Here is a 22,131-nt window from a genome sequence, read left to right as displayed (position 1 = left end):
GCCGTTCTGAGTCCCTGGTCCTTGGAGATATGCACCGTATACGAAGGAATTTTTTGAGCTTGCCAGATTTTGAAAAACACATAAGAAGGCGTATGACTTTTTATAAGCTAGAAGGTGAACATGGCGATCCATCGGAAAATACGTCGAGATCTTCTTTGGTCGCCCATTTCCTTCAAATTACGTAATAGGTAGTTCACTAGCTACCTGAACAACTAATGAGCTCCTACGACAAGGAAACTGTAGCTATCTGTATGATGAAACTCTTCTTCGATTTTACGAAAACGTCACGATACGTACACACCTATAGAGACTATGATATCGTATCCGTTATTGTTGCAAATTATTTTATGAAGCCGGCCAGCTAGCTGCTCTACGAAGAGCATGCCTAGTCCGAGTGCGAAACGGAAGTTCAGAAGGTGTTCAATGGTGTTAGAAAACAATTTGAGAACAGATTACAGGCGAACCGTTTAAATTTAACGACATCAACGATATCTTCCCTGCAGAAGATCCTGAATTCCATAACTATTAGGCTAACTAAGGCTATCGTCGCTTCTTAACCGATTTCTATGCTAATCTCAACCTGGAGATGATTTCTCATTACTACTCATCTGAAGGCTTTGAGGCTGCACACCCAGTTCAGGCTGCAGAAATTGGACAACTTGGAGTTCATTGATCCGTATTCTGGATTTAAGGAACAAGTCGTTTTGGGGGGCAATCTTGGTCTCCTTATCTATCCTGGAGGAGCCATTCTTCACGGTCCGTGCTCACGACGTTTTCAAGGTGGGTTAGTGGGAAGAGATATAACTTAATTAATATAATAATTATTTGTAGGTCAGTCTGGTTTGCTATCTTATAGTCGATAATATGCTAATATTGCTCTACATTCCTAGCTTTGTTCAGGCCATTAACTGTTCGATTTCTTCGTAAAATTAAGATAGTAGATAAGTAAGATAAATAAGATAAATCCTATTTGTATTCAAAAGGAAATTATTAACGGATACTTGATATTGTACGAAGCCCTGGTTTAATTTGAAAACAGGTGCCAGTGGAATCTGTCTATTAGTCCGCCGTATCCGCGAGGTTGGTGTCCTCACTAAAGTAGCGCACTTACAGTTGGGTTTGAGTCAGAGCTAAAGCTGAGATAGTGATGCAAGTTAGGAAAATAAAAATAGTTCGCTTGACAACCTTCGTAAATACTTACTTGTACCTTTTGTTATAAAATTGTTTAATAATTTAATTACTAAACAAATTAATTTATTTGTGGTAAATTGAAATATATTTAAGCCGGAGGTTCAGGCTATGACCGATATATCGGTATTTGTGCCATCCCTGGAAAGAGAGCGGGAGAGACGCACACTCGCTCTGTCTTTTCCCATTCGTTTTATCACCATTCGCCTTTTGAAATCCAAATTCGACGGATGGTAAAGTTTTGACGGACGGTTAAGATTGAACTGAACGGATTCGCGTCGGATTAGCTGAGCCACCTTTTTTGTTTCTTGTGTGGCAGCCAAACGAAAGAGTGTTGAATTGATTTTGCTATACTTTCGCGAAAAGCATCGCTGCGGCGGCGTGCGTGCGTGTGTGTGGATGTGCCCAAACATAAATAGCGTGCAATTACGGGTCAGTAACCCAAACAAAGAAGTGATAAGAGTGCGGAGGGTCCTTGGCGAATACGAGTTTGAAAAGAGTGATAAGTCTGCTCTGAAGTCCCCCCCCTCCGCCCCCCGTGCGAGTGTGTGGGTGCGCTGCTGTTTTGCTCCTTACCTGTGCCTGTGTGTGTGCGTGCGGACATCTGTTCCGTCTCGTCTTCTTATGCTGCCGTCCATCCGTCCGTGCGTCTCTTTGTCTCCCCAACCTCCTCCGTCCCTTTTCGCCCTCCTGCGGCCCAGACTCGTCTCGTCTCGCTCTACATAACCACCAGGTAAAGGTGTGTGTGTGTGGGGGTCTTACAGGGTTGCGCTCTCTTTCTCTCTCTCTCTTTGTGTGTGGTAAACTATTTGTTGTTCTTTCATAATGCAACAAATAAACGATTCAAATGTGCGGAGAAACCATTTGTAGTGCTAAAATAGTAATTTGTAGTGAAATGTTTATCTGCCAGTATTGGAATTAGGAGTAAAGTTGAATCCAAAGTGTTAGATACAAGTTTAGGATGTTTTCTTTTTTCATACTGGAAAATCTCTTCTGCTTTTTAAAGAAAAATCTTTTTTGAATCCGGAATGAAATTGGATTTATAAAAAAAATGTTTTGGGAATCTAAACCTTTGTAAGATTTGAGTAATAAAATATTGAAATTTCTTTCTTCCAAAAAACTGAATAATATGCTTTGATATTTTTTTTTTACACCGAATTATACTATACGATAAGGTTTTTGATTTTTGATAAACATATTTATAACAAATTCCGATTCTATTCGTTGTGTATTAAATTTATTATTTCCGACAAGCTAGGGCTCCAAGAACATTCATTCATTTTCTTAAATTTTACAATGAAAACGACAAAGTTGCAATTGGAAATCACATTCCAATGCCAAAGAACATTATAAGAGAATTGCCAAGGTGATGGATTGGCGTCCTTTATAAGGAGACACCCTGTTTTTTTTAAAGGCACTTGTTACAGATTCCTTCGTCCCTCCCCCCATCCACTCTCCGCTTTCCCTCGCTCCCCCACTGAGTTTTCCTTTGTGGCGTTTTCTTGCGTTTTCTTCGTTGTTGCTTTTCAATTGATTTATTTTTGCATAATCGTTCAGTGCCAGACCAAAGCAACTCATAAGCAAGGAAAAATAAAAACGCACGCTAAGTACAATTGACACATGTGTACTTTAGTAGGTATACACCATATGTGCAGTGCCCACAAATGCTTACATTTCTTCTACATCTATAGGTTGTGTGATTTTTGACAAAAGACGAATAATTTTCAGACCGTTGCTAATGGAAAAATCATATTCCTATTGGTTGTCGATAATCGATCAATGGCATTCTGTACGTTTTAGTGCTTCGACTTCTCGAGAGTGATTCAGACCCGATCAAATTCAACTGTTGGTACCCGAAAATTAAATCAAAACTGGTTTTTGTGCCCCAGCTCAGCGGGTTTATCAGAGCTATTCTAAAAGAGAGTGTGACAAATGTGGAACAAAATTAGTTCAACAACGAAGTTCAACTTTCTGTCGGTAGTATTGCACTACAGAAAAGCCTTGATATATACAGGTGTTTTACTACCAATAAAGTTTTAATTAGACACTGTAAGTGTGTATCGGTTACAGCTAAGGGAAACTTATATTTTACAATCTTTTTGCAGTTAACTTTTATCTACCAGTTCACATTGGTACAACGAAGATACATTAAAACAGATTGCTAAGGGCAGCTCACGTTCTTTTCTTATTTATGTGAAGCCTGTTTGCCCAAATACTACATTTATTTAAAAATATATCTTGGAAATGTTATTGCATCAGATTAAATGTATTTTCAAAGGTTTGGAATAATGTGTTGCTAAGAAGAATTTTTTATGAGAATCTAAGAAAAGCAGATTGCTAAAAGCCACTTATGGTTTATTTCTACGAGTTTTTAACAGTAATTCTAATCTTTATGGTTAAAAATTTCTAGAAATTGTTATTCTAACAAAAATCCGAGTGGAACTTGCTATTTGTTATCAAGTAAAATACACTTTAAATATGGTAAAAAGCGTAGAAATTACTATTTTTCAAGCAATTAAACTGAAATTGCAATATTTTTGGAACTCATGAGGCTTTAAATACTGTTTTCAAAAAGGAAGACTTGGAAATGCTTGTTCTTTAGCTCTGATTTAATCTGCTATCTTAAAGATTGGACTCATGCAAGTCATTCTGAAGTTCAAGAAAGTATCTGTTCTTGTTTCGCATTTGAAATGTTCACACAGATTTGTTTTGAACCGTTTTACCCCGCATTCACACCTTGATGTGTAACACCAATATTCGTATGTCTTGTTCCATTTCATGCGCTTGGCTGGCGCTCTCTCCTCTCTCTTTCGTTCCCTCTTGCTGCGGGTAGCCCCAATTAGCTGGGTTTTCTTGCCAAATCTTCGCACGTAACGAAAAGAGTCGGGTAAAAAGCAATAACAACATGGGGGCTTGAGCATAATCGAGTGATCACGTTGCGCTCTCTTTCTAACGGTGTTTGTGCCGCTGTCCCCTCTCTCTCTCTCGCCTGATTAAGAAAGCCCCAAACCGGTTAGCCAAAACACAGCCCGCTCTCTTCAATTCGTCCCGCTAGACTTACGCTCTCTTCCTGCTCTCCCGGGAGAGAGACAATCCGCGTTTGTTATTGTTCAATAAGTAAAAGAATCTATTGAATTATTTTCAGCCAAACAAAAATGTGCAATTTTAATGCTGCCAAATAATTAGAGGAATCTCTTTGATTTGTGTGTGTACAAACAAATCGGCAAATGAATGTGCGAAGGAATCTCAATGAACAGTCAAATAGTTTGAAAAGTCGCAGTGAAAATTGAAAGCAGCGGAGGAAAACGCCAGGAAAGCAGAAAGTTGAAGGTGAGTGCTCAGCGAAATGATTTGTTTTGATTTTGCGATTGATATCGCCAGGCAAACTTGTCAACGGGCCTTGCCAGCCGCCCTGCGAACTTCCCACACACAGAAACACACATGGCCTGCGCCATCGAGTTGCTAGTATTATGGCTGTGATGGCCAGATGGTGGGATATTACGTGACTTCTTTTTCACCGAAAAACCCCTGAAATGTAACTGCCTCGGTGACGAAAATTGAAATCGAATCGCACACAGTGTGTCACACAATATCAATCAAAGTTGCCAGAAACAAAGCTCCAACAGCTGGAATTGCAGTTCGATTCGGGGGAATTCGAGGCGCGGCGAAGGGATAACTTTCCCGACTGCCTGAAAATGTGGGAAAATCGATTTCAACGTCAGCGATTGGTACGACTTAAGGACTTCCTTGTAGTCAAACTTTGTCCACGAGGGCATTCAACCTCTGCCGAAAATCAGGACCTGCGATCCCATTCCATTCGATTTGCCACAAGATTTATATGCCCTTTCTAGAAATGTTAAGTTTGGTTAGGACTTTTGCTAGGCCTAACCATGTACCAAGATTCTTACAGAGCTTAAGATCTCACAAGAGAACTTCGTATGGATCTGAAGAATTCGCGTCTCTTTTTAATTGCTAATACATCTAAGTTTTGTTCTAATTTTTTATTGACATTACATCTAAGTTTTATACTAAATGGCACACCTTTAATACTACGAATTAATGGTAGAAATAAATACAAAGTATCATAAGCTGTTCCTGAATGTGTGGATCTGAAGAATTCGCGTTTCACTTTATTGATTTCTTTGCTTTCTCATGCCAAACCCTGTAAGAAAAACATGTTTTTCTATTAATTTTGTTTTAATTAATACTATTTCAAAGGTTTGTTATAATTTTATTTGAATTTGCCAGCGTCAAAGTAGCATTTACAATCGCTTTTACAGCTGCTCTCTGGTGTATTGTTTTCCAAAGTCGTTAAAACTTGTAATTTTCTTTTCAATCCTGTCTGTTTGGTGTTATTCGTTTATTGCCCCTTTTCAATTCGATATGCAGTTGGGTTTTATGGCTATATTTTATTTATCTCAACCTTTAGCTCTGCTTTTGCTTGGTCGTTTGTGCAAGCGCCGAGTGAGTTTTCACATATTGTCTAATTACGTCTTTGGGCAAGCATTGAATAAAATTTCATTTAAAAGTCATCGGCGGAAATGTTTTCATAATCTGGCAGTCGCGTTGTGCGTTGTTACATCATTGAGGTACTTGAAAATTGATTAAGTTTGTGTGGAACGGGGAACGGCTGGTTCTGCGATCAAAGAAAACGAAAATATTAATTAACTTTTCCACAACGTCGGCAGAAAACTTGAAGACGAGGTTCTAGCTTAATAATAGCCCCACTAGACCTTCCCCTGCGGAGGGATGTTTGTTTAGACGGACTTTTCAGAGTGGAAACTTCCCCCCAATACGCCCATTATTGTTTACTGGAAGCACTTAAAATTTCCATCTCAAAGTAGCAATTAAAAAGTGATAAAAAACGAACACACAAAGTGCTGAACAAATAAGTTGGCAAAATGTTTACGACCCAGCTACTTCGATTGTGGCCAGATGTGTTAAAATGGTTTAATGTTATGATTGTTCCCTATTTTGGGAACTGCTCCGTTTCGGACAAAGAGTCACGGCAATCCATTCCGGTTTTAGGGCTACTAGACAAAGCAAAAACGCACGAAATTTCCCAAATTCGTCGCTGACTTTTGTTTTCATTTCTCATTCTCAGGCGGAGAAAGCGCGATTTTAAAACAAAAACGCCAGCTACAACTGTCTGAAATTATACACATTTTGGCTGTGAGCGCCGGCGAACACAGTGACAACAATGATAACCATTTAGTAAATTCACCAAAAGTCGGTAGGAGAAAAGACGGCTTCTTTTTGTTTACTTTAGTTTTGCTTCCCCGTCTGAGCACAAATCGCTTTAAACAGCGATTTAGGGCCACCCATCCATTCATTCGGCCACCCATCCGTTCATTCATTCACTCACTCGTTCACTTGTTCACCCATTCACCTATTTATTTAATTTTTCGTGTGTGTTTTTCAACTTTTCCTGTTGTAATTTCTTTTGATTAGTCTGACTGTGTCGCATGTTGGCGTTTTTGGGTCACCTCCAATCTGTGTTTTTACCCTGCCTGCACACGCAAATTAAAGTTTACCCCGAATATACGCCTCTCCACTTTTCCTGATTTGTTTTTCCCTTTTTTTTCACTTTTAAACAATGGCTTTTAGAGTTTTGATTTTGGTGCTTCTGCCTAGGTGAGTTGAATTTTAATGTTGGGCTTTACTTTCTATTTTATTATTATAAATTCGATACCCTGCGTGGTGATAGCTTCTTGGGGAGTTAAGCAAACGCCTCAAAAGCCATACATATTCAGAGATCAAAAGGTATGCTGTTCCCATTTCTAAAGAATTCGCTCTTTTCACATTTTCTTTGGTCGGCTGTTGGCCTCCAGCTAATACCGCCCCTAGATTAAGTGCCGCCGCGAAGAAGTTAAACAAACAGGCTGGGAAGCAAACAAACAAGCGAATCTAAAGCTCTTTTGGGGCAAGTGGGATGCTGGGGCGCGGAGTAGGATGATATAATCCGATAATACAATCCGATCTATCCCATCTGTGGGGCTGGTGTGTTGTGTGTGCCCTGTTGATTTGTCTTCATTATCAGCTCGTTGACTGTTTGCTTCTGATTCTCAAGCAAACACGGAGCAGACGACGTGGCCGTGATTGTTTGTAGTGTTTGCTTTTCTGTGGTAAAACTTATTTTTAATCTCCGAGTACACACAGCGCGTTGCCAAGTCGCTCATCCCAAGGCGTTTTCTGGTCCCCCCGGAAACCACCACGGCGTATGAGTTATTTTCGTTTGTTCGATGCGTTCAAGTCGATCGGGGCGTTTAGTACATTTTATGAATGCTTTTGACAGCCCCACAGCCGCCTCCTCGCCAATAAACTTAGATACCCAAAAGCACACTTTTATCATATTTTGACAGTAATGCACAGTGGTTTAAGATTGTGCTACAATTGGTGGCGAAAAATCAATGAAATCATTCAAAATTAATTGGGATCCTAGAGCAAAGAATTTAGTTGCTGCTTCTACATTTTTGTTTTGTTCAAGTCTTAATAGTAATTGCTACTTTTAAATGACCTCTGCTCAGATCATTTCAAGTATTATCTAAATCACTGTTCCTGTTTTGCTGGCTTATAATATATAAACGAGGATGGGCATATTTTATTCAAGCAATGCAGCTAGTTTATCTCTGCTAAATTGACGCATGGCTTCTGTTGTGGCTCCCCATTGTTTCCGTTTTAATTATTCCGCATCTTTATAATTCCCAAACATGCGTCAAATGCCCCCGAGATGCAAACACAGGCTGAAATACGACAATAAAGGAATATGGCCAGGCTTTGGGAACGGGGTACGTGAAATGATTTCAGCCAAATGTTGGCTTAATAACTGTTTTTGTTTGCTTCTGGCTTCCCAGAGAGCCATATATTCATTTCCCTTCGCCGCACACCGCCCTTTTCCCAGCGCAGTTTCCCGCTTCCCAGGCAAGTGTCTTTTGTTTTATCAGCTGCAGAAAGTTTAGCTGAACAAACAAGTGAACCTTTTCCCGTCTCGAATATTGTGTTTTGTTGCGAATTTGAATTATTACCCAACCCAGCGCCTGTGACGTAAACTGCAGTGGGTATATATCATTTATAGACCGGAAATTCAAGGCAGTTCTTGAATTCATTATGCTTTGGCTGGCCCAAGGTTACCCCTTTTCGGCTACTGTAATGTCAAGAAGCAATTGAGTAACATTCTTATCTGGCTTAGTTAATTCTTCGGATTTATCTGTGTCACTCTGCTTGAGTTGGTGGCGCTTTTCTTGGTACGGCCTTCGCTGCCGGTCGAACGGCTGCCAATGGCCAATGCGATGCAGATACGTTTGTGTACCCAAAGATTCAGATACCGGTTTGCAGAAACACACCCACTTGAAATGCTGTCATTCAGTGCTGAAATGTCCAAGACAAGAAGCACATAGAGAAATTATCAACGATTTGAAGCGTGCATTTTCTATTATTTTCTGAGAAATGATTTATTTCTTGTTGTGTCTCAATATTTCTTCTAATTGATGAGTAGATAGTGTCCCTATATTTTTATTAATTGATGACTAAGATGGGGTCACAACAACCCCCTACTCTTCTTTCGCTTTTGTCAAAAACAGTTAATAAAACAATCAATTAAATTATTAGAATCTTAAATATATTTTAATTATTCATCTTTTTAATTGAGATTTTTTTCCATACAGTAAATGGGCGGAGCGTAATTATAAAAAAGAATCGGTCTTTGTTGAAGCCGGAGTCTGGGTCTTGACCGGATCGCGAATCGATCAATTACTGTGCGAGAGGCCAAACTGTACTCTGGCTGATAATCGAGGCCAGTGCTTTCCGTATGGGACAAAGCGGCAAGATCAGCGAACTTGTGGAGTAGGGGCCGTGGCGATGATTCAGCTGGGGCCACCTTATGAGGCACTCGCCCTGGGATGAGATCTTGGGCAATAAATTAATGCACAATTTCCCGCCACTCTTGGTACATCTCGCTCGGTGACATGTGACTTTTGGCGACTTGTGCAATTAAGAGCGGCAGCAACAATAGCGAGCTGAAGCTCTGTATTTCAGAGTGCGATGCAGTGCCCTATTCCATTGAAACTCACTCGCCGTGCCAAAACCCAAGTGAAGCGAGCTGACTAAGAGGATTATTTGCCACTCCGTTACTGTTGAATCTCTGGGGCTGGCCTGTAATCCGATCCACGCCATCTAACTCACACCGATTTGGGTGTTGGGTGTTTTGTTGTGCTTGGCAAGTCAACTGGGTGGGTGGCTCGAATGCTTCGCGGAAGCCCCTTTCAGTTGGTTCAAACCCAGCCAAACACCAGCAAACCGATCCGTGCCAAACCCAATGCGAAGTAATTTAAAACAAAAAGCTTAAAACGAGTTTGTCGAATTCCAAAAGCCAAATAATTACACGAAACGCATTCGAGTTGCACCGACGAGTGCTCAAAAAGGGGCGACACGAAGCTAAGCCTGTGGAGCTTAGGAAACGTGAGAGCTGCTTTCCAGTGGCCCAAATGAACTCGTTGAATAGCGCTTGGGAGTGTCGGGAACAAAGAAAAATTTGGAGTTATATGACTCTCAGAAAAAGCCTTTTCGTTGGAATTTTTAAAGGTTTGATTTTGTACTTAAAACCCAACTGCTTTAAATAGAAAGCGATCTGAAGGGAGTGCGTGAGAGATGGAGATATGCATGCAGCAAATGCACTAAGACGCCACCTAGCGTTTATTCATATTATTTGCTGCATGAATATCTCCATCTCTTTCTGTTAGTGTGGACTGCAATCTCAGAATCTTATTTTGCTAACTATTGATTCTTATTTGAATAAAAAATTGCACTTCTACATTTACATTTATACCTTTTAATTTTTTTTGTCTCTAGTGAAGAATTTAGAATCATAAGAACCGAATCCCATTTGGACTTTTCTATTTATGTTTGTACCTTTTCATTTTTTTTGTCTGTAGCGAAGAATTTTTGGTTTATATAATTTGTAGTATGACATTTCCACCGTTACAAAGTTCTGCTATAATTATTTCCGAAACCGAAAACTAATCGAATTGTTCCACTTGACGAGGGATATAAAGCAATGAAAGAACCAACTTAAACCAGTCGTTATTAAAGACAAGAGATATATATATAATGAGTATACAACCAGTTTCTGGACTTTTGCCGTCTTGTGGACCAAATTTCCAATTTCACCCTGTGGCGCGTGTTTGTCTCCCGACTGATAATAATTTGTATCCCACCATTCCGTATCTGGGAGGACTGCAAATACCAGGTGTAGGTGGGGAACGTCCTGAAGGTAGACCTAGAGGAGGATATGGAGGAGAAGGACGTCCTGTTGAAAAGCCTGTAGGAGGTGGCATTTCTGGGGCACGTCCTGGAGGTAGACCTGGAGAAGGAAAACCCTCTGGCAGAGGATATGGAGGAGGACCTGGAGGAGCATTCGGAAGTTCAGGGGGACGTCCTGTTAAAAAGCCTGTAGGAGGTACTGGTGGCATTTCTGGGGCACGTCCTGGAGGTAGACCTGGAGAAGAAAAACCCTCTGGCGGAGGATATGGAGGAGGACCTGGAGGAGCATTCGGAAGTTCAGGGGGACGTCCTGTTAAAAAGCCTGTAGGAAGTACTGGTGGCGGTTCTGGGGGCAGCTCTGTTGGTAATGGTATAGGAAGCTCCGAAGGATCTGAAGGAAGCACTGGAGAAAGTTCTGGAGGGTCTTCTGGAGGAGGCTCCAATGGAAACATCGCTGGAGGGCCTGGAGATTCTGGAGGTAGACCTGGAGGCAGTCCTGGAGGAGGCTCTACAGGAACAACTGGAGGAGTCTCTAAGGAGGAATCCGGAACTGGAGGCTCCGAGAACACAAATATGAACCATATTCAGATAGGACTTTAGAATTGATCCTGGTTAACATATCTTACGGCAAAGTCGAAGGTAAATGTCGAAGGAAAAGTAAAATAAAATGTTGTATAAACATATAAGAGCAAAGAGCAAGCGAATTAAATGATCAACTTTAAATATTTGTAGCTAAAAATGGTAGATAATTTAAGTTAACTGACAACGAACATAAGATGAACATAAGGGAAATGACATAAGGGAAATGGAATGGGCAATTCCCAATTATTTTGCAATACAATTCCTCATTCGGCAAATACGTCAAAATGTTGATCGCTATAAAATGAGAATAGTAAACAAAAGTTTATTGCGTAAAACGTATAAATGTAGGTCGGAGGGTCAGAAAATGTATAATCTCGCATCCAAAAGCCCCGAGCAATGTATTGCAATTAAAGACCGCTTATCTCTAACAGCTTCTGCTCTGAACAGAGGCCTTCGCTCAGTATTAGGATTTGTTATCTCTCTGACAGTGGTTAATTGAGTTGTTTGAGTATTCAAATTTTATTTTAAAGCCTGTGGTTTTAAAATTTAAACAACCAAATGTTGCTCTCACCTATATTTGCTCTGAAACTTTATGTTTATGGCTCTAATTCCATGAGCCTGAAGTGCTGATTGGCCTTGAAAGTAATTTGAGTAGAATTATACCCAAAACAGCTGCGTAAATACACTTGGAGCCTCAAAGATCGTATTTATCAACCTTAAGATGTTTTTGTGGTGGCGGGCATGGGAAATCTAATTGTTTGCTCCGAGATAGATGTCCGCAGTCTTATCGCACTGTGTTTATAGTGTTTCTACACAATTACTTCAGACTAAAAAAGCGCAAATGCCCATTTGTCTCTTTTTCGCCTCTTGTCTTTGTTCCATTTCTGCGAAGGAAATTTTCAAAAGTATATAGAGACTCTTATCGGGGAAGCCATATATGTACGACAACTGAACGACATCCCTATGCACTCGTATCAGCAAAGAAATAATTTTCCGTAATTAGTAACTAACGATTGAAGTGTTTTTGTGCCTTCTGTACTGTAGAGAATATAGCTCCACGTGAAAGTATCTTTGTATCTTTTTATCTACTAACACAGAAAATGGCAAGGTAAAAAACAGCAGAAAAACATTAAAACAACGCGAGACAAAACAAGAGAAGAAACCGCGCTCAAAAAACTTGTTTTGTAAACTCAACTTCCTGTATGCGAATCGCATAAGATCGCTTATGTATCCGTATCTGTATCTGTGAGTTGTTTGTGCATACAGATGAATGCAGTTTGGGAATCGAGTATGGCAATGCAATTGTGTTCACTTTCCATTTACTTTTGATTGTTCTTTAAAAAAGCCATTAAGATTCTAAAAATGAACTCAATGAATGAACAATTAAACAGCAGGCGAAAAAAGTGATATGTGACTCAGCCAAAGCCGAATCTCCCCGTCTTGAGCAAGTTTCTTTATTTGGCTATGACGGGCTTTCGGCCCGTCTGACCTTTACCATTTTGGCCAAGAATCGCACGAAATAAATGTGTCTTTCAGTTTGCACTGGCTCGATCTTCCTCTTTTTCGCACTTGTTGAATGTCGTCGGCGGACTCACTTGTTGTCTTATTTAATTACATTAGCCATCGCTGGGCAGTGTTTCGGGGGTTCAATGTCCCTAGCCCAGACACAAAGGTATAGAAAATTCTGGGGGAATAATTAGAAAGAGAGCGGCAGAACCCGTGCGTGATTCGCATCTTCATGGGCGGTGAATAGTCGCCGGAATAACCCGGACTGACAAAGGGCATGAGCACGGAACTAATGCCAAATGATCAAGATCAGCCCATCAGGTGCTCTATAAAAAACAATGGCTTTAAATCAGCAACGTCAGGTGAATAAAAATGAACTTGTTTGCCTTGCGTATGAAGCTTAAATGTGGTAACTTTTCGATTGAACGAGGAAAAGGAGGCCCTAAAAGCCTTTTCCATACGCCCCTTGGTGAGGCTTATGCAATAATCCACCTGTCCCTGCCAATCTGCTGTCCTGCACCATGTTTAATATTCGAAAAATGCGAACTCAACTCAATTTGACGGTTTTCTGGGGCCACTTTCACCGCGCGAACCCTGGACATTCTCTCCTGACATTTCATAAATGATGTCAATATTCGGCTACCAACTCAATTTATGTAATACCCTTCATGAGCCCTGCCATGTCGCCCTTTAATTAACTCACATTGTGCAACTCATCCTCTGCCATACAAATTACTGTGGAAAGAGGTAATATTTTACTAGATGATTTTATTTGCCGTGATACAAGTGATTAATGAAAACATTTCCGATTGTGCTCCAATTAGAGATGATTTTCAGCAGCGGGCTGCATTAAAGCTTGTTCGATTTGCTGATCTCTAGAGTAAACATTTCCTGCTACATTCGCCGACTACCTCAACTAGAACAGGGTAAAATTTGTGTTTGGCAATTGGCCAAGAGGGGAGCGGATAAAAGTGAGCCAAAAGTTTGCTCCTCTTTCGTCATACTTTTCAGCCGGGCACAGCTGCAGCCTCTGTGACACCAAAACCCGCTACAAGCCCCCTGGAAAAGCTGAGAAGAAACGAAAATTCAAAATGTGGAACATGGCAGCAATAAGAGCCGGCAGTTGTGGGTCACCGGGCGGGAAATTCGATTGGGGGATGGGGATAATTGATTAACTGGTCAGTGGGTGAAGCAGTGCAGCCAGAAGTGCAGCACCTAGTACTAATGGAAGCCCTAAATCACACTTAAGCGGTCATACATCCAGCCATAAGGCTGAGCTCCCAAGTAAATCCTCAATTAGTGGCCATTTGCATGGGCTGCCAGCTTGGCGACCGACGAAGAGTTGGGCTTGTGGAGGAGCTGGATAGCGGCAGCATTAGCTTTTTGCTGATTTTCATATTTCTTTTGAGGGCCGACGAGGCAATCGATAGGTTTCCTCCTAACTCAACCCCTGGAAATGCGTGCGAGGGGGCGTGCTCAAGTGGCGTCGCCTCGATTGTTGTTATAGCTGCTGGTCTTTGGCAGTATCGCATATTAATGAAAGGAAAAGCGCCCGCTGAAGTGAGCAACTGTCAGCTCTCACCCCCTCCCGATGGTTATGGCGATGACAATGGCGATGACGATGCCATTGGAATCTTTTTTGTATCTTGACGAGGGAATGGCGGTTTCATTAGCCCTTCCTTGAGCGGGCTGTGCTTGTGTGGTCTTGTCACGCGCTTATCTCAGAGGGCAATGGGCCATAAATTAGCAGGAAAAAGCAAAGATATATCGAACATTTTTGGGGCACAGACTAGTACCACAAATTAAAGCTTTGTTTTATAAATATTTTGGAATATACATAAGTCGATTAAAGTTATAAAAAGCCGTCGTAGAAGCAAACATATTTAGGATCTTTGATTCCTTTCAAACCTATGTCTATATCTATGGTTATATTTTAAGGATATAAAATGTATAATTTGCCACTGCAACATACAAACCTTTAATATTACAGATATATTGTATATGTATAATATGTATAATATGTGACGATTTTGTTTCTTTTCCTTTTGAATGAGCCATTTGAAACCAAAGTATATATACTATATTTCCCATCAAAAGCCGCATGCGACGACTTTATTCCTTATTCTTGTGAATGAGCTAGTTTCCTTGAGCTTTAAAATGTCAGGATGGTGTCACGATTGCATCTCGAATGAGGCCGTCCTGTGCCAACCCAACGAGGGGCACATATGTATGGCCAACATCCTCACATGGACAAGTGGCTGAGTGTAGAGCAAGCTTTTTAATAGAAGACGGCGACAGCGAGCATCATTCATGTCCTGCGGAAGTCTGGGAAAGCTTAATGGGTGGTGGGGATGGGGGAGGTACTCGGTGGGTGGTGGCAGGGTTACCGCCTTCCGTAATTATCTTTTTCCCCATTTTTTTTCCTTTTTCACTCCATCTTGGTCGCATGTTGCAGCGACGACTCTTCTGTTTGGGCTCAATTAGTGTGGCAATGGGGCGAGCATTTCAGGAAGTAATTGTCGGCGTCATCAGCTGGGGACTTGTTTCTCCATGGGGGACTGTGGGTGTGAGTGTGAGTGGGGGTGTGGAGCTCCCTAATGACAGTTGCGTGGAACCTCCACCACCTCTGAACTCCTGAAAGTCAACTCCAGTGCTAAAGTACATTTCTCTCCTGTTTTTCCAGGATATGCCTCAAAGCTGATCGATTGACCGCATGAACGATTGCGCTGCTACATAATGTCAGCCAAGCACATCGAGCAGTATACGAATCCCTCCTTCGAGCTGGAATCCGACCCACCGCCTCCCCCCGGGGGCGTGGCAGATGTGGGAGCAGGCACCACCAGCGGTGGCAACAGCAACGATGCCGGCATGGCGAATCGCAAAGGTCACAGGTGAGGAAATCGCTGCAGTTGCCAGTTTCGGCTTTCTAGCTTCCTGATTTCATTTTATTTCGGAGACATTAGTCCTCCCCCTTGTTCCAAGCAAATGGGTATCCTATTTGGATAAATTGACACTTGCCTTGGGCAAACAAACAAAATATTATTATTTTATTTGCCGATACTGTGGCACCATATCAATAATTAGCTTCGGGTTGGGGAAACCGAACTGCTGGGCACGTTTGGTGGCACGTGGGCGGTAGGTAGGGTGTTGTTTGGTTTAATAATTCATAAGACTGCAGCGCCTTGGTCCCGTCAAAGCCAATCGATAACAGACGATTACGATGAGTCGGTCAAGTTTGAAATATTCAAAGGCCCCCACAGAGCAGGAAAAGGAAAGCGTGACAAACAAGTCCAGGGTGAGCACGTGAGCTTGAAGGCTCGCCTAGCGACTGGCTCGATTCGCCAGCCCCAGCAGTCATCCGCGTGCACTGCCAGTCGAAGGAACTCCGGAAGAGCCGAGTCGAACGGGAAGTCCTGAAGTCGCAGCAAAGGCGCCCAGAGGGAGCGCCAGTGGAGCATTTGTGGTTGCAGCCGCCAAGCCAAGTAAGCCGAGCGGGGAAGAGGCGGGATGGAAAGTGGCCTGATGGATGGGCAGTGTGTTGGCCAACAGCCCAAAGAGCCTGACATTGGGTGGGCCACGGGTAACCTCGCCCTCGGGCGTCCTTGGACCGTCCATCGCCAAGTTCTAGGCCGCCTTTAGACGGGCTGGCAAAAAAGACACCGAATGCCCAGGCAAGGTTGAAACTCTGAATACCCTGGCTAAGGGCGGGCTAAATCCATTTTTTATATAACATTAAAGGGACGTAACCGTGAAAGTATCTTTTGCAACTACATCTATTCGTTCTGGCAAATAATAGAATGAAAGCGTTTAACGTTATTTAATAACAATAAATATACTCTCAAAAAAGACTTTTCTCTTTCAAATCCTTCATTGTTTTAAAATGAATTAATTTTCTGGATAATATAAATAATTAAAAGTCTTAAAAATCGAATAGAAAGTTGGTATCATAGAGAGCATAGGAGGCTCTAGCGAAAAGGCAAGTTGCCAACCTAAATTCGTATCTTCTTACAGCCCTAGGATGGTCATCTTAATGCACCAATCGATCCAATCCTACCCAACAATATCCCAATTGGTCGCTTGTCATAAAATGTTTGGAAATTAGGTTAAAATTTAACGTTTTGAACGAGTTTTGGCTTGGGGTATGGCAAAAACCCAATAAAAAATGCAAAAATTCAGCGCCTATTGTCAAATCCTTCTTGTTGATCTGACCACAGAAACAATCTCACTTGCAGGCGGCAGGAATCGATGTACCAGATGACCGGCCTCTACTCGGAGACGAATAGCGGCGACGACAGCAGTATAGATGCGGCCCTTGACCAGGACATCCAACCCCATGCCACGTCCTATTTGGCCGGGGATCAGCTGCCGCCGGCGGCGGGCGGCGGTGGAGGTGGGGCTGCAGGTGCGTCAGTGGGCGTGGACAGTGTGACGGTCAAGTGCCACAGTCGGCAGGCATCGGCGGGCAAATGCCCGGCTCCGGATCCGGACGAGGACTTCGACGAGGAGCAGTTCCGATCGGGCGATTGCGGCATCCTCAACTGCCGACCCTACGGGATCCAGCGTTTCGCCCGCATCAAGATCTTCGTGCTGCTGCTCTCGCTGCTGGTGATGATGCAGCAGGCCCTCAGCTCGGGCTACATCAACTCGGTGATCACGACGATCGAGAAGCGCTTCGAAATCCCCTCCAGCTACTCGGGACTGATAGCCTCCAGCTATGAGATCGGCAACGTGATCACGGTGATCTTCGTCAGCTACCTGGGTAGCAGGCGGCACATTCCCGTGTGGATCGGAATCGGCGCGGTGATCATGGGCATTGGTTCGCTGGTGTTCATGGTGCCGCATTTCACGGGCGAGCCCAATCCCGGCATTGCGATCGTCAACAAAACCAGCGACAACATTTGCAAGAGTGCCCTGGTTAGGAATCAGGACATGGACCTGGGTCGTCTGTCCAGCGGGCTGTCCAACCAACCACTGGCGCCGCACACGCTGCGCGAGGACAACTGCCTGGAGGGCAAGGCCTCCACCACGGGGCCCGTGCTGCTCTTCGTGCTCGCCCAGCTGCTCCTCGGCTGCGGCGGCAGTCCGCTTTTCACCCTGGGCACCACCTACATAGACGACCACGTGCGCACGGAGAGCTCCTCGATGTACATCGGCTGCATGTACAGCATGGGTGCGTTTGGACCCGTGGTGGGATTCCTGCTCGGCGCCTATCTGCTGTCCTTCCACATGGACTCGCTGTCCTCCACCACCATATCGATCAGTGAGTAATATGTCTTTTGAGATCAAATAACATTAGAAATATCGAGATTGTTTGAAAATCTAATAGTTTTTAATAATATAAATATTTATTTTACATTTCGAAAGAACTCCACATTAAAAATTGTTTTCTATTCATGAAAACATTTTAAGGGAAACATATAAGTAAAGCATAAAATAATTATTTTAATATTTTTGATTTTGTTTTTCTGGGAACTGACAGTCGTAAAGATTTTTTAAGAGTTCCTAAAGTTTTAAAAAGTATCTTTAAATTTCAAAGAAATGTTTAAAACAATTGAAAGCTTAGCTTTAATTTAAACATATTGATTTCTTGCAGCTCCCGGCGACAGACGTTGGGTGGGCATGTGGTGGGGCGGGTTCCTGCTGTGCGGAGTCATCCTGCTGGTGGTGGCCGTGCCCTTCTTTTCCTTCCCCAAGGTTCTGGCCCGCGAGAAGAAGAAAATCCGGAAGAGCAGCGTAGTGCAGCCAGTGCTGCCCAACAACTCGGGAGCCACTGCCACCACGGATGAGATGGGCAAGGTGAAGAAACTGGAGATAGTGGCCGTGACCAGCAAGGAGGACCAGTCGCCGCCCAAGGTGGACACGGGCTACGGGAAGGACATCAAGGATATTCCGCAGTCGATGCTGCGCCTGGTGAAGAATCCCGTTTACATCGTGACCTGCCTGGGAGCCTGCATGGAGCTGATGATCGTCTCCGGCTTCGTGGTCTTCCTGCCGAAGTACCTGGAGACGCAGTTCAGCTTGGGCAAGAGTCAGGCCAACATCTTCACCGGATCAATCGCCGTGCCCGGTGCCTGCATTGGCATCTTCCTCGGTGGTTGCATCCTGAAACGGTTCCAACTGAAGCCAAAGGGCGCCGTCCAATTCGTCCTGATCACCAATGTCATCTGCCTGGCCTGCTATGCGATGCTGTTCTTCCTCGGTTGCGACAACCTGAAGATGGCTGGCACCACGATTCCGTATTACACGAGCAACAAACATGGTTCTACCCTGGAGCAGCCCTTCCAGGTGAACCTCACGGCCGCATGCAACTTTGGCTGCGAGTGCCTGACCAGCGAGGTGGAACCCGTGTGCGGCAACAATGGACTCACCTACTTCAGTCCCTGCCACGCCGGCTGCACGGCCTTCTCATCCACATCCAGCACCAACTACACCAACTGTGCATGTAAGTAACCTTAGACTCCCAGAGGCAGGCATTTTACTAATAATAAATACTATTCGCAGGTGTTCACGCCAACATCTCGAGCAGCATTTATCGTGGCGCTGGAGGCAGCCAGGCTCAGGCGCTCAGTGCCAACGAGAACTTCGCCGAGGTGACGGTGGTGCCGGTGGCCACCGCTGGTCCCTGTGCCACACCTTGCCGCACCATCTTTCCGTTCCTCATACTACTGTTCTTCATGACCTTCGTGGTGGCCTCCACTCAGATGCCGCTGCTCATGATCGTCCTGCGATCGGTGTCCGAGGAGGAGCGCTCCTTTGCGCTGGGCATGCAGTTTGTGATCTTTCGACTCTTTGGTTACATACCGGCTCCCATCCTCTTTGGCAACCTCATCGATTCTACTTGCCTGCTCTGGAAGTCGTCCTGCGGCGAGAAGGGCGGTCGTTGTCTCATCTACGACATTGAAAAGTTCCGATACAAGTATGAATATTATAACGAATCTATATACAACTTTATTAATATGATATTTTAATTTCTTAGATATGTTGGTCTCTGTGCGTCTGTTAAGCTCGTTGCTTTGTTTATCTTTATGGTGGATTGGTGGTTGGTGCGAAGGCGCAAGCAGCTTGAGAAAATGAAGCCCCTAAACGCAAGCGATCCAATCATCGGTTCCATCATTAGCCTGGACAAATGTAAGTTTTGTCTTACGCAAACATATATTTAATTCTCCATTATATACTCTGTTTTTCCCATACTACAGTATTTGAAGAAAAACTTTCGGGCGCTGAACCGGCAACTGCATTTGTTGGCGGCGGTGGAGAGCTGATCATACCCACAGAGATACTCCGTCATTCTCGGAATGATTCGCGAACCATGCAGATGGACTACTGGTGAGTCTATTTGTCCATTAAAATCTTTGATTGTAGCCTAACCAATTTTCTTCTTTGCAGTTACGACAAGTGCGGCCATGTGGTGACTCCTGCAAACACGTGCAACCAGCCGCAGACGAAGTCGAAGAAACACTTCCGAAGCGCCTCGTGTGACGTGAAGATGATCAAAAGCTTTGCCCGGGATCACAACTCTTCCAGCGGGCCGGCGGACGCAGCTGGTCAGGATGCGAGTGGTGGTACCAGCAGCAAATACAAGAATCTCAAAAAGTTCCAGGCGCACACGCGCAATCATTCGACAGATCTGAACAACCCCAGCCAACCCATTCGATATATTCAGAATCAGCTGCGACCGCAGGACTGTGCCGAAGAGGATGATGACGACGAGCTGACCACTGGCTGTGGGCACTTTGTCAAGAAGCATTCGCGGAACCACAGCTACGACCAAATCTACATGCCCAACAACATACGCTTCGATGCGGACTTCCTTCGGCATCCCCATCCGCACCATAATCCCAAGAAGAATGTGAATGTACTGAAGAACGTGGTTACGGATGTCGGCAAGCTAAAGAACTCAAACGAAGTGGAAGCCGGCGGAGCTGGATCTCGTGGTCATTCCCGCAACAACTCGAAGGACTTGAACACCAAAATTTCCAGTGGAACACCCGCGAACATCGCCGCTGGGCAGGTGGCATCGGATACCAGCACCGCGGGTCTCAGTGTGCTGCGGCATCGGCGTACGAATTCCAAGGATCTTAACTATCAAGTGCTGCCGGAGGCTGCCACCTCCAGCTCCTTGGCCGGACACCCGCATCCACAGCACACAAGGAACACGTCGCACCACAAGATTCAGATCGATGACGATCGAAACGAGCTCATCAACGACAACGATGACGACGAGGAAGAGCGCTCCAATTGTGCTTAGTGTTATGTCAAGTAGCTTTAAGCTAGGATTATTGGTTTTCCGGAAGCAGTAACCGCAACGGCTCCATTCCTGGCGGCAATCGCATCTCGTGTTTTGAGTGTGTGTGTGGTCATCGCCCGTTTCCCGACGAAGTGACTCAACCCTCAGCTGCTCATTGTACTTACAACCGAGTGTTCAAATCTACTTTCCTAGTAGAAGGCATCTGAAAATAGAAATCTTTTGATATATGCAACATTCAATGAGAATTCGAATCCGATTCCGAGTGCGATACGATTACGAATACTTGCAGATAATATTTATAAAACCAGGCGGTAGAATATAAATCCTAGTAAGCGACTAGCATATTTTAGGGTAGGAGTAGATCGTTGTGATAGGAATATTTTGTATTGTATTTTTAGTGGAATGTAGACCCGTGAAAAGTCGATTAAGCGTTCGAACTGCTCGAAATGTTTCGCTTTAGCTCGACTTTGGGCAATCTCGGTTTCGAAGTGAGGCGATTGACTGAGAACCAGTGTTGGCGAAATGGAGGAGAGGCGAATAGCAAATTACAATGTTTTAATAATTCGAACATGTAAACAATTGTCAATGGAAATTGTGCTGTGAAACAATGTGTGAGTATAGAAAACAAAAAATTAACGAAAACGTCGGATGGAAGGGAACTACGCTGAATGTAATTCTTATGCAATACATTATTTAGAGAATCTTTGTGGACAAGCGCCCACACATTGTGCATCCAATAGAAGGGTTCGAATGAAGAATAGGTCTGGACTAGTTTTAACAAAAATCCTAAATTCCCTGTTTTAAGCGTAGCGAGAAGAGCAAGTTTAGCCTAGATTTTAAAACCGAATGATGTACTTTAAATGCGATAATGCCTTAAAAAATATCAATTAATTATACACGCGGATTAGATCAGTGACACAACTGAAATGGGAATTCGACCGCTTCATCCGGTTGTTTTCCTACGCACTGCCCGAGTGCAAGACCCCAGTAGTCCTAAGTGATGCAATCTAGGTTAATAGTACCAACTAATTCTATGTTTACACCAGCCAGCCACATACAGTAGGAACGGAGGCAGAGATGGGCTCCCCGAGCACTAAATAGATACATCCATATAAATAAATATATGTATACAATTGTACGTTAATAAGTACCTATGCGTAGCTAAGAATTCGTATCGGGATATGTGTTTGTACAACATAACTTATACATTATTGAAGAGCGATTTTAATACAGACCACAACACGAATTGTGGCCCTTAGGTGCAAAAATCATATACGTATAAATATGTATATGCGAAAATTATGGTTAAGAAATACATATTTTTACTTAGAGAAAATATTGCAAATAAA

General features: G+C 43.4%; 2 protein-coding genes across 4 annotated transcripts; both read left to right on the top strand.

Annotated features, from left to right (window-relative positions):
• The first annotated feature begins 1,395 nt into the window (after positions 1–1,395).
• LOC108032602 (solute carrier organic anion transporter family member 5A1) lies at positions 1,396–21,932 on the top strand. 3 transcript variants are annotated; one of them, XM_017106529.3, is made up of 9 exons: positions 1,396–1,620; positions 4,334–4,518; positions 15,218–15,425; positions 16,767–17,794; positions 18,128–18,976; positions 19,036–19,450; positions 19,511–19,662; positions 19,731–19,860; positions 19,921–21,932. In XM_017106529.3, the coding sequence occupies exons 3-9, from the start codon at positions 15,271–15,273 to the stop codon at positions 20,780–20,782; spliced, it is 3,591 nt and encodes a 1,196-aa protein (XP_016962018.1). In that variant the 5' UTR covers positions 1,396–1,620; positions 4,334–4,518; positions 15,218–15,270; the 3' UTR covers positions 20,783–21,932. The 3 variants fall into 3 exon arrangements, with proteins under 3 accessions (XP_016962018.1, XP_043949910.1, XP_043949912.1); XM_044093975.2 differs by having other exon boundaries at positions 1,406–1,421; XM_044093977.2 differs by lacking the exons at positions 1,396–1,620; positions 4,334–4,518; positions 15,218–15,425 and adding an exon at positions 16,570–16,673.
• LOC127010609 (keratin, type I cytoskeletal 9) lies at positions 10,256–11,169 on the top strand. Its single transcript, XM_050884835.1, has 2 exons — positions 10,256–10,540; positions 10,676–11,169. The coding sequence occupies exons 1-2, from the start codon at positions 10,294–10,296 to the stop codon at positions 11,044–11,046; spliced, it is 618 nt and encodes a 205-aa protein (XP_050740792.1). The 5' UTR covers positions 10,256–10,293; the 3' UTR covers positions 11,047–11,169.
• Positions 21,933–22,131: the final 199 nt, after the last annotated feature.

This window comes from Drosophila biarmipes, chromosome 2L, assembly GCF_025231255.1.
Source record: "Drosophila biarmipes strain raj3 chromosome 2L, RU_DBia_V1.1, whole genome shotgun sequence".
Classification (NCBI taxonomy): Eukaryota; Metazoa; Arthropoda; class Insecta; order Diptera; family Drosophilidae; genus Drosophila; species Drosophila biarmipes.
This window is presented reverse-complemented; position numbering and strand designations above follow the sequence as displayed.

Excerpts from the sequence above, each read along its gene's own strand:
- LOC108032602 (XM_017106529.3), top strand. The coding sequence starts at position 15,271 with ATGTCAGCCAAGCACATCGAGCAGTATACGAATCCCTCCTTCGAGCTG. Across the intron at positions 18,977-19,035 it reads CAACTACACCAACTGTGCAT|GTGTTCACGCCAACATCTCG; the intron begins GTAAGTAACCTT and ends TACTATTCGCAG. Across the intron at positions 19,861-19,920 it reads ACCATGCAGATGGACTACTG|TTACGACAAGTGCGGCCATG; the intron begins GTGAGTCTATTT and ends TCTTCTTTGCAG.
- LOC127010609 (XM_050884835.1), top strand. The coding sequence starts at position 10,294 with ATGAGTATACAACCAGTTTCTGGACTTTTGCCGTCTTGTGGACCAAAT. Across the intron at positions 10,541-10,675 it reads TTCTGGGGCACGTCCTGGAG|GTAGACCTGGAGAAGAAAAA; the intron begins GTAGACCTGGAG and ends CACGTCCTGGAG.